This window comes from Vanessa cardui, chromosome 3 (genome assembly GCF_905220365.1).
Source record: "Vanessa cardui chromosome 3, ilVanCard2.1, whole genome shotgun sequence".
Lineage (NCBI taxonomy): Eukaryota > Metazoa > Arthropoda > Insecta > Lepidoptera > Nymphalidae > Vanessa > Vanessa cardui.
In genome coordinates this window covers 5652858-5677639 of record NC_061125.1, presented here as the reverse complement: position 1 = coordinate 5677639, position 24782 = coordinate 5652858, and the positions used below count along the sequence as shown (strand labels likewise).

At 30.7% G+C, this 24782-nt stretch overlaps 1 protein-coding gene across 2 annotated transcripts in view; it reads right to left on the bottom strand.

The window, feature by feature from the left end:
* Positions 1–609: 609 nt before the first annotated feature.
* LOC124543693 (prominin-1-A) overlaps positions 610–24782 on the bottom strand; it is a 32521-nt gene continuing 8348 nt past the window's right edge. Inside the window, exons 3-18 of one of the 2 annotated variants that reach the window (XM_047121962.1) lie at positions 21194–21417; positions 18935–19122; positions 18263–18358; positions 17685–17887; positions 17208–17343; positions 16575–16745; positions 15913–16012; positions 15152–15233; positions 14269–14432; positions 13346–13567; positions 13038–13153; positions 11512–11702; positions 7422–7580; positions 4100–4233; positions 3325–3380; positions 610–1505 (exon numbers count right to left, since the gene is read on the bottom strand). In XM_047121962.1, coding sequence (XP_046977918.1) covers positions 1357–1505; positions 3325–3380; positions 4100–4233; positions 7422–7580; positions 11512–11702; positions 13038–13153; positions 13346–13567; positions 14269–14432; positions 15152–15233; positions 15913–16012; positions 16575–16745; positions 17208–17343; positions 17685–17887; positions 18263–18358; positions 18935–19122; positions 21194–21417 — 2391 coding nt within the window. In that variant the 3' untranslated portion in view covers positions 610–1356. Of the gene's footprint in view, positions 1506–3324; positions 3385–4099; positions 4234–7421; positions 7581–11511; positions 11703–13037; positions 13154–13345; positions 13568–14268; positions 14433–15151; positions 15234–15912; positions 16013–16574; positions 16746–17207; positions 17344–17684; positions 17888–18262; positions 18359–18934; positions 19123–21193; positions 21418–24782 lie in introns of both variants that reach the window. The other variant, XM_047121963.1, reaches the window with a different exon arrangement.

Below are 24782 nucleotides of genomic sequence, written 5' to 3'. Positions count from 1 at the left end.
CATATTATATATACCAATAGAGTAGGAAGTGGTAACCGTAAATTAAAAGTCTTTAAATTAATTTAATTATTGTTATTATTCAAGATAAGAAAACATTTGATGAGTTAAATTTTATTTCAATCTTAAAACAAATGCTTATGTACGTAACGTAACGTACGCTACGTGAATACAAAATAATTTATTTGAGTAACATATCATTTAAAAAAAAAAACAAAATAAGTTAAGTAAATTAAATTAAATTCTTTAAAGAGCAAGGACATCATACGTGTACTTTTTTAAACCTACATGTGATGGGGCACTTAGATACGCTATTTCCAAATCTTATTAATTAATTATTAATTAATTATGTGTTCCTAGGATTGTTAATGAATGTTGAGATGAGGTATCTCATACATGACTTCAGACTTCAGTTCGCCAAACTATTTACTGAAATGTTTTATTTAACAGCTTTAATATTTTTTCAATACACATGATTGGTACAACAATTTAACTTAAATTCAATATTTTGTTTATAATTATAAATTGAACAATTTTACCAATTATCAGCTTGGTGCAAATTTATGTATCACTGAATTTCTAGATTCACCGGACTATTTTAAAAATATCGATTTCATTAATTATTTACAGTATAACAAACAGCCTCCTTCTGCTATTGCCTGAAAACTTTTAAAGAGTTTATACATCGCGGCTCATACATTAAAAATTACGTCTTTGAAAGGCAGATGTCTAAATAATTTTCATTAATTCCGTTTGCCTGTACCAAGTATAGCGATCCTTCAATATTTCCCTCTAGTTCCACCACATATTACAGAATTTTAGATTCTATGAGTAAAAAAATAAGAATCACAATAATTATTATCTACTTATTTTACTTATTACTATTTCTAAATAAACACTATTGAAATATTTCAACGATACAAACCTTATTGATTATTTGCTTTTGCAATTTAAACAGTAGCAAAATTCATTGAGTACATCAAATAAAACATAACATTAGCTATTAGTTAATTAAATTATTATATACACAATGTTTGTACAATTAGGAAAATAGCAAATTTGTTAAGCGAATTAATACAAATGCCTAATGAAATTGCTTTGAATCAATTGGCACTTTTGACATATTTCATTAAATATTTAGCTCTTCAAAAGTAATGCAATCCTATTATGTATCTATGCTCGTATATTGTAAAACTATATATATTATCGATATTGCCAATGTGTTGTTTATAAACCAAGATAACACATAAATATTCGTGTAACGACTGTTTAATAAAATGGTTAAGATTCCATTTTTAAAAATTAATCATATTTTTATATATTATTTGGAATTTTATCTTGAATAGTACAAACATGTTGTTAATAATAATAATCTTTAGGATACACTTTTGTGCTGGAAGGTAACATTCGATTCACTTGAACGCCTTTATTGAAATCCAAATCTGTTCCACTTTCCATATTTGTAAATGTATAATCACCAACTGTCGTTTGTCGGTGGCGGTGGAGGTCTGGAAAATGAATTACTTAATATTACACTACTTCTATACAAGAATTATATCACATATAGGGCACATTTGCCTCGATGATCTTGTGATTAGATTAAACGACTACAGATCTTGAGGTCCAAAATACAAACCTCGGATCAATTAATTGGGACTTCCTGTTAGAAAATTCACAGTAGCGTCTAGAAGATTTGGAAGTTGGTTGAGTCAATACTCCGTTAATGATTTTCGAAGCACATAAATACTTATCTCTTACGCAGATTCAAAGTAAATGATATAAAAAATAGTATGAAATGTGTGAATGTATGATGAAACTTTTTAACGATGTTGATTTAAGTAGTCAATCAATGCCTGTTTCAACGGAAGTAGGAATAAAGATAAACAAAACCTTAGATTTACGTATTTCATGTGATTTATTAATAACTACTAATAACTTAGCTTTATTGAGTCCAAACAAGAGTCTAACATAACTTTATTTCCACTTTAATTTTACTTACAAAATTTCGATAACGGTTTCGTCATCGTTCAAAAACGCAATTTATTTGTGAAAATCTAAAGTGAATACAATAGCTTCGATTTTTGCTGTCTAATATTGTTTATTTGGCTTTTATTCTCCTATGGTGGAAATAATTATGGCTATTATGTAAGAAAAGTTAATTACTCAAGTAACGTTAAGGCATAATCAATATCGGCATAACCAACGGTTTACCGCATGAAACATATACAGTAGGTATATGTTTCATATTTCCTGACCGATGTGATTATGCAGGCTACTTCTTATATATGTAAATGACAAAAACTTATATAGCAACTGCATGCGTTGTACAGATCATATACACCTAGTGAGTGTTTGGTATATGATCTGTGGAAAGCTCATCATGATGTATTTATCGTTCGACTTTGAATCTCTGATAATATTTTGTCGTTAAACATTTATAATTCTATTACAGTAGATGAATTATACTAGAACCCGCAAATTCCATTCCATTTTAATTTTGCATGATCAAACATTACTTATTAATTGATTTATGTATAGGATAAATAAATTTATTTGTAATTAATACCATGATTCGAGAATAATGCTAGCTATTGACTTGATTTCCGTTCTTCTCGGTAAAATCTACATTCCGAACGGGTTATGACTTTCCATTCGATTTAATCCTATAACGTGACGATTCAAACGCTTATAGCCTCGTACTTGAATAAACTATATAAAATGAATCTAAGTACTAGAAAATAATAGTCATAAGATTTTAAACAAGTCTTCAATATTTACTTCTTTGTAGGACTATAAATAGACCAAGCTGAGTACTAACCGAGCCATTATATATTCTACCACCTATTAGTAATACTTAGTAATAGCTTTATTACAGCTTAAATGGATAGTGAGCCAGTGTAACAAGCACAAGGGACATAAACATCTCAGTTCTCAAAGTTGACAGTGTATTTATTTTGTAAGACTTTATTAAAACTGCATACGGCGTCAATGTCTATATGCAATGGTGACCATTTAACCATCAGGCGGCTCATTTGCCCGTCCTTCTTAGGCCATTTAAAGAAGAAATATAAATATGTATATACGTAAGTATTTTTATTAATACAATATTATATGTACGTGAATGATAAGATCATGAAATAATGGTATGTCGACTATGAAATGGTCGCAGTTATCATATTCTCTTAACTAATAGGAACTTATTTCAAAGTCAGTTTGGGTATTACTTGTTTATTACTGATAACTTTTATAAATCAATAACTTATCTTTAATTTACGAGAAATTTACTTAAATATTGAATTGTGGAAGATAGGTTAATATTTGACTAACCCTGGGGTGGTCCAATTGGCGTCGTCGCACGGTGCAGTTGCAGGTGTTCCAGGCTCCTGTCTGTTTCAATTAATAAGTCGTATCAAAAACAAAATACAATAGTTTAATCTATTTAATTCCTATGTAAATAAAGGTCATCTCACATCAGAGCGGTATTGCTGTTCTTGGTTTTAAGAAAATCTCAACCGAAGTTTACGGGAACCGCATAAGCATCACTGAGTTTTAATGTGCTTCTTGTGTTGATAACTATTTCATACATGTATTGGATAAAATGTTAAGCGTGTATCTATCAATTTGTTTTGAAGCAGCATGATAAAGTAGGCTTCAAAAGACTTTCTCAAAAATAAGTAGGCTTATCCCAGCGGAGGATTATTTACAGGTTGTTATTTTTACTTTCCTTAGCAATATAAATTATGTTTGAAGAATACGTTGTCTCGAAAGTGTTTGTACAAGACACATTTTCGTTTTTCAAAATGTATTTCAGTGTCAGTAGATTGTTATACTTATATTTTTAAGTCTAATATATTTGATTAAACAATAAAGTAAAATGTGATATTTACATAGCAATATCTTCTATATGCTTATATCATATGTCATTCATGCAGGCGTTGTTTGATATGATACATTCAGAGGGACATATAGTTTATTATATAGTATACTATGGGCTCTAGGAAATAGTCACCTACATATTCATTAAGATTCAATCTTGCGCCGCCACTAATTATTGGCCACGGGCTTAGACATTTTTTTAACAAATATCCAACACCATACATACCCTAAACTTGCTAACGACAATGTCTCCAGAGTATTCAGCTTCTTACTGTACGCTCTCCAAAGTTTCACACACAATGGTGTGAAAACTGTGCACCAGATTAATCCTAGAAGAAAACCGCAGAGCCACCAGCCGTTCTGAAACAATTACATACAAATAAATATTTAGAACTAGTTATAACCGGTTTTTCCGAGCGAAGTTTATAAAAAATATCCATACCATTTTACATCTTTGAGGGTGAATAAATAAAACTGAATCTTACCTTACCTTAAACTATCTCCAGAATAAATTTCATTTAAATCGGTTCAGCGATTTAAACATGAAGAAGCTACTTGGGAGCATGAGAGTTACCGTAGCGCTCTTTTCAACCGACTTCAAAAAGGAGGAGGTTATCAATTCGTCTGTATTTTTTTTTTTTTTTTTTTTTTTTATGTTTGTTACCTCATAACTTTTTACTGGGTGGACCGATTTTGATAATTTTTTTTTTGTTTGAAAGGTAGTGCTTCCCGTGGGGTCCCATTTTTTTTTTATTTTTTTCCGATGATGGTATCCGTATGAAAACGACATAAGTCTTAAATTTGCATTATGTATATGCGCGACAAATAGGTGAATAACTCAAAATCACGTTAACCAATTTTGATGATTCTTTTTTTATTATAAAATATATACTTCAAGGGTAATTTGGTGAAAGTTTGGTAAGGTTCTGAGCACAGGATCCATGACAAATTAAGGGAATGGGAGGGAACGGAACAATTCTGAGGAGCACGTTAGCAATACTCGGTCGAATCTTTTATTTATGGGTTACTTGGATATTTGAATCACCTTCCGGAACGTGGTTATGTTCATGTAATTGTCATAATCGAATATTATAATCAACTAGCGACCCGCCCCGACTTCTCACGGGTGCAATACTGATACTAAATATACTAAAGAATTTGTTTATTTACGACATCACATTGCAAACATCTAAAATTGTCAGTGTTTCTTTACTATATTGTTCATTTATTATATACACAAACCTTCCTCTTGAATTACACTATCTATTAAAAAAAACCGCATCAAAATCCGTTGCGTAGTTTTAAAGATATAGGGACAGAGAAAGCGACTTTGTTTTATACTATGTATTGACGGAACTCCTAAACGGCTTACAGTTAGGGTGCGATTTGGGGCAGAATTTCTTTCTGTCTTTAATCAAATTTTGTGTATATGATGTGATGTCATATGATGTACGACATAGCATACGAATAGCTCTTTTGCAAAGTTTTTTTACTGAGGTCGATTACAGCTCTTTCGACGGTGGTACCTTGGCGTTTATGCCGCATGATGTATTAAAGCCGCATTTTCGAAAGTCTATTTTTGCTTTATTCGAAAGTTTCTTTTGAAATTGTCCCTGAAGTAGTTTCTGATTCATATAAACGGCACGCTTAATCTATCCCTATTAAGAAAAAAAATGTTAGTCTACATCAGCTTCACTTAAAATCAAAAAATAAATAAAATTTTAACAAAAAGGAAACCGACTTCAAACAAAACAGTATATTAAAACAAATTAAAATGCACTAAAAAGTAATAAAAATAATTGCATATTTAACATATTTTTGAGAGTCCTACTAGGTAAAATGAAATGAAAAATATTAGACTATTTAAAAGTCGATTTACGATTATATAATGTAGTTATAATTATTGCTATATTTGGAGTCAGTGTCATTTTTATTCCTTTTTAGTGCATTTTTATTTGTTTTAAAATAGTGTTTTGTTTGAAGTCGGTTTTTCTTTTTGTTAAAATTTTTCTTTTAATTCTATCTAATCTGTAAAACACTTTTTATATATATATAAGTCATATGCAAAAGTGTTTGTACATAAAACCGCACACAAAAACAAAAAAAGACACAAATAAAAACCTACCTATTTAAAAAGACTGATCGAATCATCAGCAATAATAAATAATTACCTATGGAGATAGTGTCTTAAGAACACATTCAATTGTATCATGTAATATTCCTACGGATATAGCTGCATCTTATCATTTAAAATATTATTAAGATTATTAAAATAACATGCCGAATAAATCTTTATACAAAACTATGTATATAAGTAAAAAAATGATATTAATAATGGAACTAAGAATATATTTTGTAATTATTGGTCTTATATTAAGATTTTTTAAAATTCCATTACTTAGCCGATTTCAAGACGCTGTCTAAACGTATGAGTTACATTAAAACATTGTATTAAAATTAAATGTGTGTAAACCTTAAAAAGGCTTACAGAAAATTACACATTATTATGTGTCTGCCTTCTAAGACGTACTTATGATAAATATTTCTATCTTTATATTACTATTATTAAAAAAAAAACATATGTTGTTTCCGAAGCATTTTCTCAATCCATTATTGCATCCTTGAGTTATCATTAGTATCATTCAGAAAAAAAATCTTTTAATAAACAATACATAACTTTCAAATGATTTATTAAGAACATATCACCGTTTCCTCCCGGGATAGGATAATATTTACTTCCTAAGCGCTCTTTTCATTTTCTTTATTAATAAATTGCACTCTTGCAAAGCCGGGATGGATCGCTATTATTAGATAAACAAAAATGTTTATTAGGGATGAAACCAATTCCTCTAAACAGCGCAGCACGATAAACTTATTTTAAAAATAAAGCGTCTAAGTTGCAGTATTTTAATAATATCGATGAATATTAATGTTCATAAAGAATCATATATTTTTAGTTTTAATTATAATATCAAAATAATTAAAACTAAAAATTAATATTGTATACTCTGTATTCTTATGTTCAAAAAAGTACTATTAATTGTATGATAGCAATTATATTCATGTTGGTTGTATGTATTATATATTTTATTTTAAAATATATCCCAGTTAAGTTTCTGATTTCATTATTATGAATGCCAGTAATGTCATTATAAACAATACAATTTTTGCAATACGAGAATAAATGAATCGTTTGATACGTTATAACAGAGTTGTCAAAACGTCCATTTCGAATTGCGTTAAATAGTTACAGACAATTTAAATTACTAGAATTAAAAAAAATACTTTGTATATTTCCATACACACAAATACGACGTTCTCATATATTTTTAGAACATCTCAGAAAGATCGGGAACAGCTCATTATTGCTTAGTAAGAATTAACTTACATTAAGAGTTGCGATTGTTCAGTCCTTGGAACATGATCTTCAATTCAATCTTAACCAGATATTTCGGGTTCATACCCAATGGTACTGGACATTTTAAGCAAAGCGAATATTGAAAATTTGAAGGAGTTAAAAACAAATTTCCACATCAGAATCACCTTACCAAAGCTGAAACGTATTTGGTGCATAATAATGTCCTGATGGCCGCAAACACGGCAAACAAAGGGCCACAGCGCGCCGCGTGCCCATTCACAGCGTCGATGGCATGCGTGCGCCAGCCAGCTGTGTGCGCTATTAGTCGTGACACGAAGATGGACAGCTTCTGTAATATACATTTGAAATATCATTATTCTCTGTAAAATAAATTGGCCAGACGTGAAGATCGAAGGTCAATGTACAATAGATGGCCTAGAAAAACAAGGAGACCAGAGGTCAGATAAAATAAAAAATGTGTCAGGCGCTTAATGGAGGCGCTTAGTTCTAGTCGCACTCAGCGAGAATATATATATTTAGATTATAGTTTTCTATTCTGTAAGTTGCATATTCTTATAGAATAGGTTATTGTGACATCCAAGTTGAAGAGAATGTAGTCCCGGCGCGTGCCAAGAAACGCTAATATATGTATAACAGATGAACAAAACCTTTGTACGAAAGATTTGTAGTACACCGAAATGAATCCCAATAAATCCGTTCAGCGTTCAATCCACTAAATTGTGATATTATCAACATGCGTTTTAATGTTAAAAAAGGTTAAATGTATTTTTCTTAACTATAAATTACTAAACAAAATATTTTCTTTTACCGTCGATAAAAATTATAAAATATTAAATATAGAAGAGGTAAAGACAAACAATCCACGTCCAGTCATGTGTATTAGCTTAAGGGTGGGAAGATCACGAATAGTTTTGCTAGTATTCTTTAATTATCATTGGTTTTTAAACTTTATCACTAGATTGAAGGAAACTAATAAGTTTTTATGTAATATAGGTAGATGGACTGTCAAATGGGCTACCTGTTGGAGAGTGGTTACCACTACCCCCTAGACATTGGTATTATGAGTAATATATTCCTGATATCATATATAATGCGCCACTAACAAATATATGACGTCACTTGTGCCTGTAGTTACTCTGAATAACTCACCCTTCACACCGTTACACAACAATAATAAAAATGTATTCTTTAGAGTATATGATTAGTGGATGATAACCTATCCAGAGAGATTTGCACACAGCATAGAAAAAGTATTCTCGTATTATTATTTGCTAGATAAATTTTAGTGCTTTCTTAACCGACACCGGGTCCAAAAATAGCAATAATTTTAACTACATTACATAATCGTAAACCGACTTTAAGTAGTCTAATATTTTTCATTTCACTTTTTCTTGGAAAAATTCTGTTGAGTTAGATGTAAATATACGGGTAAATGTGGATAAATAAATTCATAGATCGTATAAACCTACATATTAATAGTAGTGGAAAAATTTTAAAGTTGTTTATTAATTATTAAATACGCAATTATTTTTTAGTGCATATTAATTTGTTTTGTAATAGTGTCTGTCGTTTTTTTTGTTAAATATTTTCGGCCCATTTACAGTTCCTCTAACAATTTGAATAAAATTCTTTCACCGTTAAAATTTAAGTGAAAATTTTATCATAAAACTGTTTTATTAATTTACATGTCAAAGCTTTAACTACACTGACATCAATTTTAAACGTTAAGCGTTACTTCATTAGTGTCTTTAGTAGTAAGAAATTAAAAATATAAACTAAATATAATTATATAAAATGAAACTGAAGGTCATTAACAATTTGGCTTAATTAATAAAGTCGTACCTAAATGAAATATTTTTCTTGATAAAATATTTTAAAATTAAAAACTTTGAAAAGCAGACTTTTGCGATAGTCAAATAAAAATCCTTCTTTTAAAAACTAATGTCATCTATACAGCTAGTTAGTTCCACCCGTGGTACTACCGGTAGTACCGCAGCCAACAAAGGGTATGCTTTACGTCACAGCTATATATTATTTAGAATCGCCTCGATAGAATACATTTTAAAACATCCAAATCGTCCAAGTTGGTCATCTAACATGTGATATGTCATGTCCTCATCCGTTTTTTATTAGTTACTTGTTTTCGCCCGCGACTTCGCTTGCGTTGTATGGGTTTGGTTGTCACATTTTAGGCCTTTGTCCTTTCTTGAAGTTTGAGTTTGTTTCACACCAAATTTCATCAAAAACAGTTCATTGGTTTGGTCGTGAAAGGGCGACAGACAGACAGACTGAATAACTTCCACATTTATATTAATTATAAACATAATATAAATTAGTATAATTTAGTCAATTTTAAGTATTAAATAATTATTTCTCTATATGTCTAAGAAGGTTTTATTTATTATTTATCGTATATACTGGCGACGTCAGTATAACGTAGAACACATGACAGCAAAAAAGGGATATTTGAAAGAATATCGGGAGAACTAGATTACCAACATGAACGACTAGTCTTATATTTCGGATATCATCATGTTTGATAACGAGCTGATGTCTGACTCTTTGTTAGGTATATATATTTAATACCACACTGTGTAAATCCATTGGAATTAATTTTCTCATTATTCACAAATACTTAAAATCCATGGAAGTTTAATTAACAACATATTGAAATCACACAACTGACAATTAAATTGTTACCGGGACTTGACCCCACAATATTCGGTTAAATGTGACGTTTTTACCAGAAGGCTATTTAGTACATAACATTTTAAGGGTAGAGAAATTAAAAGTCAAAGCAATGTTTATTAATGAGTTGCACGTAGCAGCTTAATTGTTTTGTATGTTCTCTGTTTATTTGTGGTTCGGACGTGACGAAATGAAGTGCCAAAAAGCTTGACTAAAATAAACTATTAACTGTATACATATATGTATATATATTATTCGACAGATGCACTGTCCGAGCCGTTTATTTTATCATATTATTTAACTAGCGGTCCGCTCCGGCTTCGTACGGGTGCAATACTGATACTAAATATTTACATCATCAACGTCTAAAATTTTCAGTGTTTCTTTACTATATTGTCTATGAATTATATACAAAAACCTTCGTCTCGAATCACTCTATCTATTAAAAAAACTATCAAACAGCGTTGCAGAATTATAAAGATCTAAGCATACATAGGGACAGGCAGACAATATAGTAAGCGACTTTGTTTTATTTTCAGGTCAGATCACAATCTGAATTCAATCAAAGATGCTCCTAATAATATGACAGAAACACACGTAATTGTATGATCATAGACGAATAAACGCTGAAAAAACAATAAAATCATTGCAATTTTAGCTTTCTCTTTAAGTCTATTAGCTAACTAACAAAATTCTAGATTCTAAGTTCCTAGGTATCTAAGACTTGCTGAAACTAAGTCATTAAGGTAATTCTGAGTAGCAACTCGGAGTTTTGAAGTAAGAAGTGTTAGTTTTAATGTTTTTGGAGGTAATTTATTTCGTGTTAGATCATTCAACACTTTGGATTAGTCATAAAATTAATGAACAAAGAATGTTTATGGGTTTTTACGAACACTTGTGCATTGTGCATGTCATGAGTCAAGAGGAGGATGACATTATAATTAAAACTTCACTTTAAAAAAACACACAAGTAATATAATTCATAATAATAAGTATGCAAGCAAGTACCCGAAAGCTTGTCAGGGAGCCCCTAGTTCCCATGACTTCTATTTATGCTCTTCTATTATTTATATCTTTATACTATAGATAATATATATTTATTTCGTAGATAATATATGTGTAAGAGAAGTGTTGGTAGACCAAGAAAACGGTGGGCTGATGATATCACCAATGTCACAGGGAGCGACTGGCTAACAGTAAGCAAGGACAGAGAGACGTGGAAAAAACTGGAGGAGGCCTTTACCCAAAAAGGGGTCCATATTTCACACAATGGAGACTAACCACACTAACAATAAATTAAGAAAACTTACTAACAAACTACTAATTTCATTTGAAATGTTATATTGAAATATGGAATAAATGGCTTTATTATTATTATTATTATTATATGTGTATTTGTATTTTCTTTTAAATAATTATATATAGATATGTTCACTGTTGACCTAAAGGTTATCTGGGAGAGAATGCCTTCAGGCATTAAGTCCCGATTTTACCTCATTTTGTAGTGGCCCATAAAGTATTTAAATAGGTGAATGTGATTCTAAGTCATACTAAAACAAAATTTGGTGAACCTTTTGAGCTATGACATCTCCTTGGTTGTCGATATAGAACTGTGCCGTGTGAATGTGGCTTAGGGAAATGTTCAGTTTTCGTCGAAACGGCATCATTTGCAGTTCCAGTTCCGTCAATTTGAAGACCAACTCGGTTCTCAGCTGCTCCAACGGCTTTATATTTGACAGATGAAGCCTTTGTGTTCTTGTCGCTAAAAATAAATAACCTCTATCAATTTGTATAATATATTAAAATACTTATATTATGTACGAAAAATGCAATTGAAGTGACAATTAGTATTGAAAGACTCCGATAGATGTCGCTACGTTCCAGTTTATATCGCAGCGTTCGCCTCGTATAAATGTTACCTTATATGAAATAGTTATTTTAAATGTTACTTATTGGGAAAATGATCGCCCATACATTGGCCCCGTAAAAATATTAACTATGACATCGCTCATGTTTTTTATATTAAAAGCGAAAACTTTGCCTTTTTTAAATCAGTAATATTGTTATAAATACATTGAATATAAGTATGCCAATTAACAGATAAATATTCTCGATCTTTGGAGTTACAATAACTCTAACGGCTCTTTTTGATCAATGACTATAGTTTCTATGTCAACAGCCTTGCGCTAAAGTACCTACTATAGGTATAATATATAGGATAAAATAAACAACCAGTATTATCAGATAACTTCTCTTGCGATTGGTTTTAAATATATTATGTGTGGTATTAACCCAGCCTTGTTAGATATAGTTTAATAATTTACTTGTGAAATAAGTTACATAAAATGAAATTTCTTCTCCCATATAAATAATTAAAAAGTAATTTAGCTATTCAAAATTAATTTATTGGTTACTTTGTGTCTCATCTGATAAAACCAGGGTGGTTTTTATTAGGTCCATACAAGTAATTTATATCCAGAGACGAGAATATAAGCCGACCTTTAGTGAAGCTTTCGACTTGGATTGGGGTAAAAACGGGAAGTTCGTATAAAGATGGAGGCGTAACTTCAAGTTTACCCTTAAGGGAACGTAAGAGCCTCTTTATTGGATGAGCCGACAATATATTAGGGAGTTTGTAGGCTAATCTAATTTTTGTATAATTAAAAAGACCATACACTTTTGTTAGTAGTTGGCAACCATTTAAAGAATATCACACATTTACGTATGAAATCAAAACCATGTAATTATTTTCATAATTTTATATAGATGTTGAAAAGTCTTGGAGTTATCATTCGTTGATCTGAACTATAATTTTAATTGTACAATTATGATAATCAAATGTTTTTTTTTGTTGAAACTTATATGCACATAAAATCAAGGGAGGAAAGGGAAAATCAAAAGGCATAGAGATTTAAATCGGTAGGATAAGATATTGAACATGCTCCACTGATCTCAGAACTGAGATGGTATGTCTACTGTGCCTGTAGTTACATTGGCCCTCCAAAATGAAACATGGTCATACTAACTATTGTTGTTTACCAGTAGAATGTTTAGTAAGTAGATTACATTTTGCAGCTTATTTTGTTTATATACATACCTAATGTCTCTAGTCTTCCCGCAGTGTTCAAATCGGATACTTGCACAGCGACATTTTCTAACTGGTCAACAAAGGATGGTAAGTCCTTACCCACGACTGGCCCATTGAATTCCATTCTTAAACATTTAAAAATAGCGAATATTAAAAAAAGAAACATTCGATATTCAAAAAACTTTCGATGTTTATTTGTTTTGGAAATAGCTCGGTTATGGTACTCTTTATTATATATTTCAGGATTACTTTCTGCGATGATATTCGCGTTTGTTCTTTCAAAATGGCTCTACTGGTATGATTGCTTTTAATCTTACCTATATTTAGTCAAATTGACATCGGAGACAAAGAGTATCCGATTAAGGAACTTATTGAAATTGTCCGATACTGTCTTCAGAAAGCCAACATCGATAGTCGTCGATAATCTTTTCAAATCATCCTGTAGCTCATCCCATTCAAAGTAAGACGTTTCTTTGTTCACGTCCAATATTTTTTCTAATTGAAACACGCCGTACGCTGGCTGATTCTTTTCACATTCTCTGAACGATAAAACGAAATGTATTTGACGTGAATTCACTCATAGCTATACTACTTATACTTTAAGATAGAATTTTATGATAAATTTCCGCTTTAAGAGAAGATATTAAAAAAAGTCTAATAACTTTGAGTTTACGATAAAACGTCTGATTATCGGTTTGTTGAATTCGAAACAAAGAGGTTCTATATTGAATGCGAACTTATATATTATTATAATGTTGTTTATTGTTCTTTGATTTAAAAAAAGGAATTTGTATGGCATCAAGGACTCTGTTTATGTTCTTTACATTTAATGTTTAGGTCAGGGACACCGACTTCAAACAGTTTCGTATCGAATGTGAAATATTGTTCGTTTTTGAAGTTGGTTTGTTCCTTTTTAGTATAGTAAATAAACAATTATAATGTAATACAAATAAAATCATTTAAGTCTTAAAACCTTTATTTGAATTTTAACTCTTTACTGAAGAAAATAGTGTTAATTTTTTAAATATATCAAATATTATAATGCAAATACCCTACTACTTACATGATAAGAAATTATAAAAGTAAAAAGATTAAAAACAATTCTTATTAGGCTTTCTTTTGTTTCGGATAATCGAAAAAAGTACATTATACTTTTTCCATAATATTTTTAAAAGCTTTTTGGTGTTCGAAAATTTCTTAGAAACATAAACATATTACCTAAAATATAACGACGCGTTACCTTAAGATATTTTTGACAGATACTTCGATGGTTACATTGTCTAAATCTTTGAATAAAACATCGAAAATACCCTCGTTATCCGATAACAAAGGTGACGGCTTATCTAAAAGCATTGATAAAGTCTTGTACTGTTGTGTATCCCATAAGATTTGGCATGCATATAACTGAAACAAAAAAATAATTTAACTTTGAATTTGGCTATGTGAAAAGCTGTCTGCATTCCATCTGTAGGCGGTGATGACCATCAGATGGCACATTTGGCAGTTTGTCAATATGAAATAGATAAATGATAAGTACTTAATAACTTTTAATTAAAGTACAACACACCTCGCTGAGTAATATTGCTGTGAATATTAAAACTGAATAGCCTATTATAAAAGACTGAGCAAACAACATAAAATTAAAATTGCTAATAAACAACGTGCAGGCGTCGAGCAATATGTTAATGTGAGTTAAATTAAATTATATCAAAATAAAAATTAATATAAAAAATATATCTTCTTGTTAATAAAAATATATAATATATAATAACACTTATAATATTTCGTTAATGTTTTTTTTTCCTTAACAAAGATATGATCTCTCCGTACTAATTATTACTATTATTAATATGAGGTTACTTTACATATGATGAATAATAAACTGAAATGAAATATTAATCCAATATAAGGTAAATTGGTTTAATAGTTTACCATAAAACTTAAACCAGAAAATGGAAGCTCTTATGTAAATTTTCAAGTATATTGTAAAAAGAAGGTTTGAGTATTTAGTTTCCTATGTAAAAGTTGAGAAAAAAATTCGTAGACCTTTAAATGCCTTATTTTCTACTAAGAAGTCCATACTGATTAAACAAAATATAAAGGTAATAAATATAATACTCTACCTCAGCATGACCCGCGATGAGGAAGGTCGCACTTATTAAACTCCATAATATTATAGAAGTGATACAAATGCAGAACGAAGAGCTGAAACAAGATACTTCAATTATGAAAATATATTATACAAAGTTGATTTTATACATTTATTGATATTTACTATAAAATACGCTACTTTCCTTAAAAACATTTAACAACAACAAAAAAAAACAGCCTGTAAATTCCCACTGCTGGGCTAAAGGCCTCCGCTCCCTTTGGGGAGAAGGTTTGGAACATATTCCACCACGCTGTTCTAATGCGGGTTGGTGGAATACACATGTGGCTGAATTTCTATGAAATTTGTCACATGCAGGTTTCCTCACGATATTTTCCTTCACCGCTGAGCACGAGATGAATTATAAAGACAAATTAAGCATGAAACAGCGGTGCTTGCCTGGGTTTAAACCCGCAATCATCGGTTAAGATGCACGCGTTCTAACCACTGGGCCATCTCGACTCAAAACATTTAAATGTTTCCTTAAATGGTTTTAAGGAAAGTAGCGTAATTTATAGTTTTTTTTAGTCTAAGAGAATAATTATTCAGACTGGCAATATAAAATAATAAGGTATGCATTTCATCCGTATATTAAGCATAAACTATAAATACATATTAATGTATTTCACTTGTTTTTTTGACGGTAAAATGAGTTATATCAAGCTCTACTGTATAAACCCATGTAAAGAAAGTTTTTTTTTTTTAAATATTGGTGAAATTTGACTTAATACTCACACTTGTAATGTTCTTTTTGCGTGAATTTTTGCATTTCCACATCCACAAAACATTGCGAATAAAACTAGTATCATCACGAAACTGAGGGACGCGTTGCACGCTGTAAATATAATAATATGCCGTGAGTATCACGAAACTTATGAAGATCAAATAGTCAGTAGAAAGGAAACGATCAAACGACGAGCGTCGAAGCTTTTACTTTGAATCTCATTTCCCAAAAGTACAATTTTTAGCGTTTTAGCTGTTCTTCGTTTCCTCTAACGAAATATATTTTAGCGGAAGCGTTTCTCATTTGACCCTTTATTGGATAACTGAATAGTAAATCAAATAACCAAGGTCCTGAGTTAAATCCCCAGGTTGAGCCGATAAAAAGTTAATAAAAATTTCTGTTGAAGATGTCTCTGCCCGGAGTCTAGAAGTTGGAAGTCTGAATTCTAGCCGGTCGCACATATTTGCCATCACATCGGATTATGCAGGTGAGGAAACTGAGAAAGAATATCTGTGCACATCTTTCCAGCGCTTGTGTCCATTAAGAATAAACAGCGTAACCGAAATCGATAAGGAATCATCTTCACCAATAATTGACGTCTTAGAACATTATAAATAAATGTTTAAAACTAATACTTACTTAGAATAGAAAAGGCATAAAAGAAGAGACTCACTTAGCAATATTACCCATCTCCATAGATCATACTTGTGCACTCTGTCCAACCCGATGTCGAACTGTCTCGCAAGGCTATGCAAAGCCGATGTGAGATGGCGCACTATATCGCTCAACACTCTTGCTGAGTTGTGAACAGATTGTCTTCGGTTTTCTATATCTTGTAGTATATCTTTATAATGAAAATTTAATATAAATAAAGTGCGCGAAATTATATAAATATTTTTTTTATCACTTCTATAATGCCTGAATCGGCTAACTTTCGTAAGCATTGCCAATTTTTTGTAAAATTGTTTTGTTCCTACTTAAAATATTATAATTCAAAAATAATAAAAAATAATGTAATATATTATTAGAAATAAATAATTATATTATTAGAAATAACTAAAAATTCAAGATTATCGAATACCTCGTATATCGATTGTAAATAATTCGCGTTTTATTATTGCGGAATTTTAATTCTAACGAACTTTTTTAGTTGTTCTGCATTTGTTCTCAACTTAGTATATTTTAATAAGCTATGGTACTACCTATTTTTTTAAAAAAAGGCTCATAAAAAATATTGTAGTAAGGAATAAAAAAATTATACATTTTTTTTTATTATAACCATTACATATTTGAAAGGTCTATGTACCTGCTCTGACGAGTTCCGTTTGCGAATATATAGCAGAAGGCAGGGTACGAAACTCTTTTCTAGCTGCGGATATGGCCTGAGTAAGGTTAATGACACCAAGATCTTTCAATTCAAGTAACTGGTGCTCTTGAAGTATCTGTAAAATAGTTCTAATTAATAAATGTTATCCTTATGCTGAATAAATGTTTCATAAAATCAGTGTTTTTTTTTCTAAAAAAAGGTTTATTTTTTTAATAAGACAGATTTCAGCTATCAGGCTATTAGATTGATTCAAAATATTTATAAGTGTCAGTATTTTCTAAAGTATAAAGATGTTATTATTAATATCGACACAAATTTAAGTCAAGTATTAACAAATTGTTTTTAATTACATACATATACACAAACACTTCTGTTTTATTTATAAAAAAATCGGCGTGTCAATTTAATATTCTAAAAAAAACTGAAATAAAAATAAATTTGTTTTAAAATATTTACTGAGTCAAATTTCATCGTAATATGCAATGAATTTGTATTTAGCGTATCACATAGAGGAGCATCCTTTTCGGCGCAGTTTCTCTTTAAACTATCCAGTTGTTGGGCCAAGTCTTTAATTTTATCTGAAGTTGCAATTGCTAAGAGACCAGCTTTGTGGCATATATCACGCAATGAAGACACTTTCATGGATAAATCCTCGCTCTCTGTAATAAAAGACAAACTTCAATAAATGTAAGGCCCAGAATCAAAAGATTTTCTAAACAAAAGGCAATAAAGAGTGAGTGACGAGCTACTAGGGGTATATCTATATTATGTTGTGGCGAATGAATATCGTAGGGTGCGCTACTCTTGAAGCTACTACTGAATTTGCCGCTTATTAAGAACACTATATTTATCGTGACTGTTAATCCGAAAATGCAAAAATCACAAACAATAGTGATTGTTATAAAGGTACAATAAAATTCTATATGTACCTACCTACTGCCACATTTTGAAGTATGACTTCAAAAAATATACGTTAATATTTTGCTTTGAAAAGTAAAATTACGTCAATAGAGTTTTCGTTTTCATATAGATACCTGTTATTATGTCTGCCAATGAATCAAGAACTAGGTCAATGCCACTTTCCGAAGCTATAGCCTGCTGTATCGGCTGCCCAAGAAGCGTCTCTGCCTCTAAAAACATGTTGTAGATATTTTTTAAATTTATAACTTTAACATCACATTCATTTGAAATTCAGTAAAGAATTATCATTTCCTGCTATATACTGGTGAATTTATACAATGGACGAAGATTTCCAAAGAGAACAGCAAAAACTAGGCAAAGGAATATCGAGTCTTATTCTATAGAAACTTAACTATAGTTAAAAATATATAAGTCTGTGTGTAAAACTGTCGTTTCGTCTTTACTATCGCAGAATGTAGAAGGATTGCGCTTGTGTACTATATTTAACATTGATATAGATACTATGAATGGAAACAAGTTATAAAATCTAATCTTTTTTTTAATCAACAATTTCCTGGAATATTTGGACACCTTTGAGACTCGTCTCAAAATATAATGTAACCTGTCAGTTAAGGGATTTCCCGGAAACTGAATGTTTGTTTCATACCGTATTCGACTGAGCAGAAAAACAAAGTGAGAAAATCTCAACGTAATATAAACCTGGAATAAGCTTTAAAGCTTCTCCTTCTACAAGAACGTTATTTTACGTTAATTATTTATATTCAGTCTTATTTTTTATTACTTACCCCTTAAATCCTCTTTATAAGCGTAATATACCATATCTACTGGTGGAACTAGGCTGTGGTGTAATTCCTGCGCAGCGGTCGAAAGCCAGGATGCTATATCTGCGCATGCGCAACTAATGATATTACGACTCTCAGTTACAGCCATGCGTGACTGCTCATTAGTCAAAACCATTCCGGTTATAAGAAAACTGAAAACAAAGTTGAAGCAGTATTTTATTATTTTATGCTTTCTAAATCGTTGTATTTGAAAAGTCTAATTAAAATAAATATATTATAATATGTGATAACATATTAAAATTAGAATAAGCAAATCCAGAATATCATAAAGTATCATATTGTATTTCATTCCAGTCCATTTCCTTTGACGTCACATAATAGACTAACAAACATCTATCGAAACTTTCAAAGTTCTACATTTAGAATAACAAATTCTATTTTTATTTTAAAATAAACAACGCGAAAGATACAAGGCCAATAACAATGAAAAATCCAAATGAATTCATACAGCAAATGTGAACATTATTGTAAAAGGAATTGTCTTAAACGTGCTTGTTTGAAAAATATAATGCTAGCTATACGCGCTCGTCGTGATATCATGAGTCGAGTGTGTCCATGATGCCTTCGTTGCGTCGCGTCTCACTTTCTTCATTTGTTATTGAAACTGTGTCTCGTGATGAAAACGAAAACGCACATATACTCTCGTAAAAGATCATAGTGACTTATAGAACCAAGGCAAAATGCAGCAACAGTTCCTAGTCAGTCCATCCCAGTGGGCGTTCGAAATTCAAATGATACGAGTTTATACATCACTCTTGAGAAGAACATCAAAGCGACGATAAGCATGTGAAGATTGTGAAGCGACTCAGCGAGCGCGTACAGCCAGAGTAATATGTTATTATTACAAGAATACTTAAAATAATTGTTACGGGTTCTCGTAAATATATAAAAATAAATAAAACTGATCCATTTTGGTTCATGAAGTCATAGTTACTTAGCGAGTATGCTTAAACTTTACCTGTATTTACGGTATTTCAAGGTCTTAGAATGATACCTATTCATTTGTCAGTATTTGTATCCATTGAATTTGATTTTTAAGAACGGTTTACTAAAACTGCTCTCTAGTTTATAAGCAAGGAAATACATCTGGATTTCTTTCGTATTGATTATATATATATTATATTTAAATCGAGAGATAACACAGAAGAGAAGAGTTCGGTATCTTTTTCTACTCTGACAAACGATGTATTTTTTTTTCAATATACCAACCTTTTGACAAGCCTTTATATAATAGTTGTTTTTATAACTTACTTATTCATAGATCACGATATATTTTGATGATTTTAGTTTTTACGATTATTAAGGAATTATGATTGAACTCGGTTTAATCAATGCTTATGACTACTTCATTTAAATGTGCTCTTTAACAAAAAAAAATACAATAAATCACTTGGGAATCTATATTCGATTGCTTCTAATTTTATAGTAAACCCACTATAATTTAATCCCAAAATATTGTAGGTGACAGTTTCATTGAGGGTAATATAAAGTCTATACCTTTAGTAAGTCATAAAGTTATATTTTACTGTCACTATTCTCATAAGGTAATAGTATCGTATCCATAACTGCGTTAAAACCTTTAGCCAAGACTTCGCACTGGGTAATGTCTGGGACCGTCATTAACGGTGTAATGCTTTGCGTTCCCGAGATTTCTACCTGCTTCCAATAGTCTTGAGAGCTCTTAATTGGATCGACGGCGGTTTCGGAACAGAGAGCCTAATGGTCTCTTATTTACTTCATGCACATTTTCCTTTATTTGTTTTGAAGTTCTATCATCTTTATGTATAATTGCATTAAGGTATGTTGTCATAGTTGTAATAGTTAATTCATTTTAACAAACGATTTAAATCATATTATCATGTTTAATATTTTTAATAGATGTACTTCATATAAACCGTTTTGCATTATTTTTATTATAACAAAAATAATAAAAAAACATACTTACTTACAGTACGCGATAGTGTTTCGTGGAATGAAAAACATCGTTGTGTGTTATTTTTATTAATACAATAAAATCAATTATTTTATTTATCAGTATTAATTCACAAACACGTTCTCTGTAGTAAAATATTATAAAATATTGTACTTTAAAATAGTGTAATGTTTTATAGATTATAGATAAAAGTACAATTACCTTGTATATCGGCTATGCGAATGATAAAATTTTAAGTTGAATTAAAATGCAAAAGTTATTGTACTTACCAGCTAATAAGAAGAAACAGGAAAGTGAAGATAACGAGAATTTTGCTATGGCAATCTCCGCTCTCTGGCTCGAGGAATAGGGTTCCAGATTCGATTTCGTCAGTGCATTTTGATTTTGAGAATAACGATATTAAACTCAATATGAAGAGATACAGAGGAATGATCAGAGCGAAAATTCCAAATATAATGATGAACACCAAAAACGAAGACTCCACCCTTATTGACTGTAAAAAAGTGAAATTTATTAAATACTTATATTTTAAGGTAAAATGTATCTTATACAGTTTTAAGTAAAATCAATATTAGGCTGTGGTACCCTGCGTAACAAAATAAAATAAAAGTAAAAAATATATTGATATTATTGTTATAAGTGAAAATATACTGTCTACCACCATACCATAGGAATTATATTAATAGCGATTGGACACTATTGACACTGCGATCAACAACAACAGCCTGTAAATTTCCCACTGCTAGGCTAAGGCATCCACTCCTTTTGAAGAGAAGGTTTGGAACATATTCCACCACATTGTTTCAACGCAGGTGTATGGAATACACATGTGGCAGAATTACTATGAAATTAGACACATGCAGATTTCCTCACGATGTTTACCTTCACCGCCGAACAAGAGATGAATTATAAGAACAAAATAAGCACATGAATTTTCATTGGTGATTGCCTGGGTTTGAACTCGCAATTAATTATTGATTAAGATACACGCGTTCTAACCACTGAGCCTTCTCGCCTCATCAATTTTAACAGTACTGCGAACAGTGCCTTAAGATTGATCACAACGTCCAAAAAATTGTATAACTATGGTATATACGACTCTTGAAAGAAAGTTAAAAAAAAAACATTAAAAATATTATCAGTATTCCCAAATAGCACTTCTCATGTTTGACGTTAATATGATTTCCCAAAATTGGCTTCATATTGGTATCTGGTTCGATTTGAATCAACAATTTCGATTAACGGGCAGGAATATCTATACGACTATATATTTTTTCATATTAAGTCTGTATTGGATTCTGTCTCTTGAGGTGTTGAAAAAACGTTGTATTTAAAAAAAATGTTCTCTGGGGTTATAAATTAGATTTGTATTTGAATAGATACAAAACGTCATATATGATTCCTTCTTTTGACACGCCAAAATGAACTTAAATGTAACGGACCTATTTCAGCTTATGTTCAATCGCGCAGGTGTCAAAGGTTTCGATATAATGTCGATAACATAGAATGGTTTATTGAAACCACAGAGGAACTTAATTATTTATTTATTATTAGTAATAACATCACAAATAAATTGTTTTAATAAATACATTGATACGATATTCATTAAATTTATCTTTACGAGTTAATTTCATGAAAAGTTAATTATGTACTTTATTTTTGGCGTAGATATATGAGGATGATCTATTGCATATTTCAAAGAGTGATGAAATATTTTATATCTAATTATAACATTACATGGAAGGAAAAACAAGTAAAAATCAAGAAAGGCAATTAAATTGTTAAACCTATAGTTATATGCATAAACCTACAATGTTTAAAGATTATACTTTAAATGAGACCTGTATTAATACAATATTTATGTCGTTTTGGAAAGCACTGGCTAATTTATAGGGTGGTAGATCCTTTCAAATTCGCTTTGGGCCAATATAAGTTACGAAGTTTTCCGTCGAAAAATTCTCATTAGCAGTTCGAAGTTTGAACTATTGAGCCGGTCTATGTTGGTATTGTTAACAGTACTTCAGAAACAACGTACAGTCATTCCTCCCGTTTTCGATATTTCTTTTTAATCAATTTATTCGGGCAGGCCAGGTAGTCTATATGGCTGCGTTAGTTTTTAATTCGTAAAATTATGACTCAGAATTGTTTTTATTAGCTAACTTGAATAAAGAATATTGTTAAGTGTTCAACACAACCCAATTATATTGACACTAAGAAACATTTACAGGTACAACGCGGATTTTATATTAGTCCGGATCACTCACCATTTAAACTTTAACACAACGATACCGAAGTAAGTCGTTATTTTAATAATAGATGAAAACATATATACTCCAGAATAAATTATGGGCGCTACCTACAAAGACGGGCTTGCACCAAGCTAAGTAGGACTTTAGGTTTAGGAGTGCTGGAAAAGCGAGTGCTGTTTTTGCGTACATACTATAACCTCACCAGTTGAATACTCTACCCATAGAAAATCATAATTAAATAAGTCAGTCGTGAAGATGTGATCAGATACACAATAATTGTTTGAAAACATTTTTTGCGCAATCATTACAATTTTATTAGATGGTAAATAGATAATTGAGTTCTTACAAATGTTTGTTTAATGTATTTGCATTATTAAATACAGTTAAAAAAACCAGTTTGTACGCCATTCTTTCACCGAATTCTAATCCGTATAATAATATATCCTTAATTCTAATAAGCTCTTCGGATTTTCGGTTTCGGTTTCGGATTCTATCGTATCGAGGAAAACTGGTAAACAAATCTGTTTGTGGTTTTCTATGTCTATTATCCCTTTGGTGTCTGTCGTATTTTGTCCGCACGGGGACAGAAAGCGCGGCTTTTTCTATATTTAGCTCTTTCGATATACATAGTATGAATATATTATAAACGATACAACATAATAAATCTTATTAATAATTTATATATACATCGTTGAGCCCTTTATTTATTTTATATTCTTACGTTAATAAACAAGTAATTTTAGAATTTATTACTCATAGAATGATCAACGGTTTTTTTCTGATTTCAAACACCGCGCCTCGGAAAGGTGTACTTGTCTTAGCGAAATTTTACGTCACATTTTTCTTTCTACTTATCTAGTTCACTAAAATATAGTTTCAAAACACATTAATACGATATAATACATTGTCACAATATCGGTTTCATTAATTTTACATAATTTAGAGAACAGAAATGATTTGTCTGACAAATGAAATGCTAGCGCATAAACAATAATCCAAGACAAGCAATTACACCCTCATAATCTTAATAGATTGTTACATCAGAAACAGACATTGGTCATAACGTGAAGTATCCATTTCAACGATGACCAAATCTTGCTAGATGAGCGATAAGCTCATTTGTTAATGAGATACAATCTCATTACCCTAAGTATTTGCTCTGATAACATTTTGTATCTGTGTAAAAAATGCGGCACTTGGGATCTAATGGATTAAGTTTCGTATATCTGTATCTGGTGTGTATATCTGCATATTTTCTTTTCCTTTTAGATTTATTTTTTGGTACTTTTAGTTTTTTTTTTACAAATTTTATCGTAAACTTTTAGGGCATTTATTTATTTGTGACTATTGTACATTATTTGTACTTTTGGTAAATTACTGATATTTTGTACCCATATATAGAAACAAACTGTTCTTTAATTTCAGACGACTTTCTTTATAAATTTAATTATTTTGGATATTAGGGTGTTGTCTGACGTTCTCTGAACGAGGACAAACCTTGAGACCTCACGATAGCATGTGCAAGTGATCCCGTAATACTTCCAAAGGATAGTGTCAGTGTGAGTTCCACAGAATGCGATTTAAAGTAGAGGCAATCAGCATAACTGGA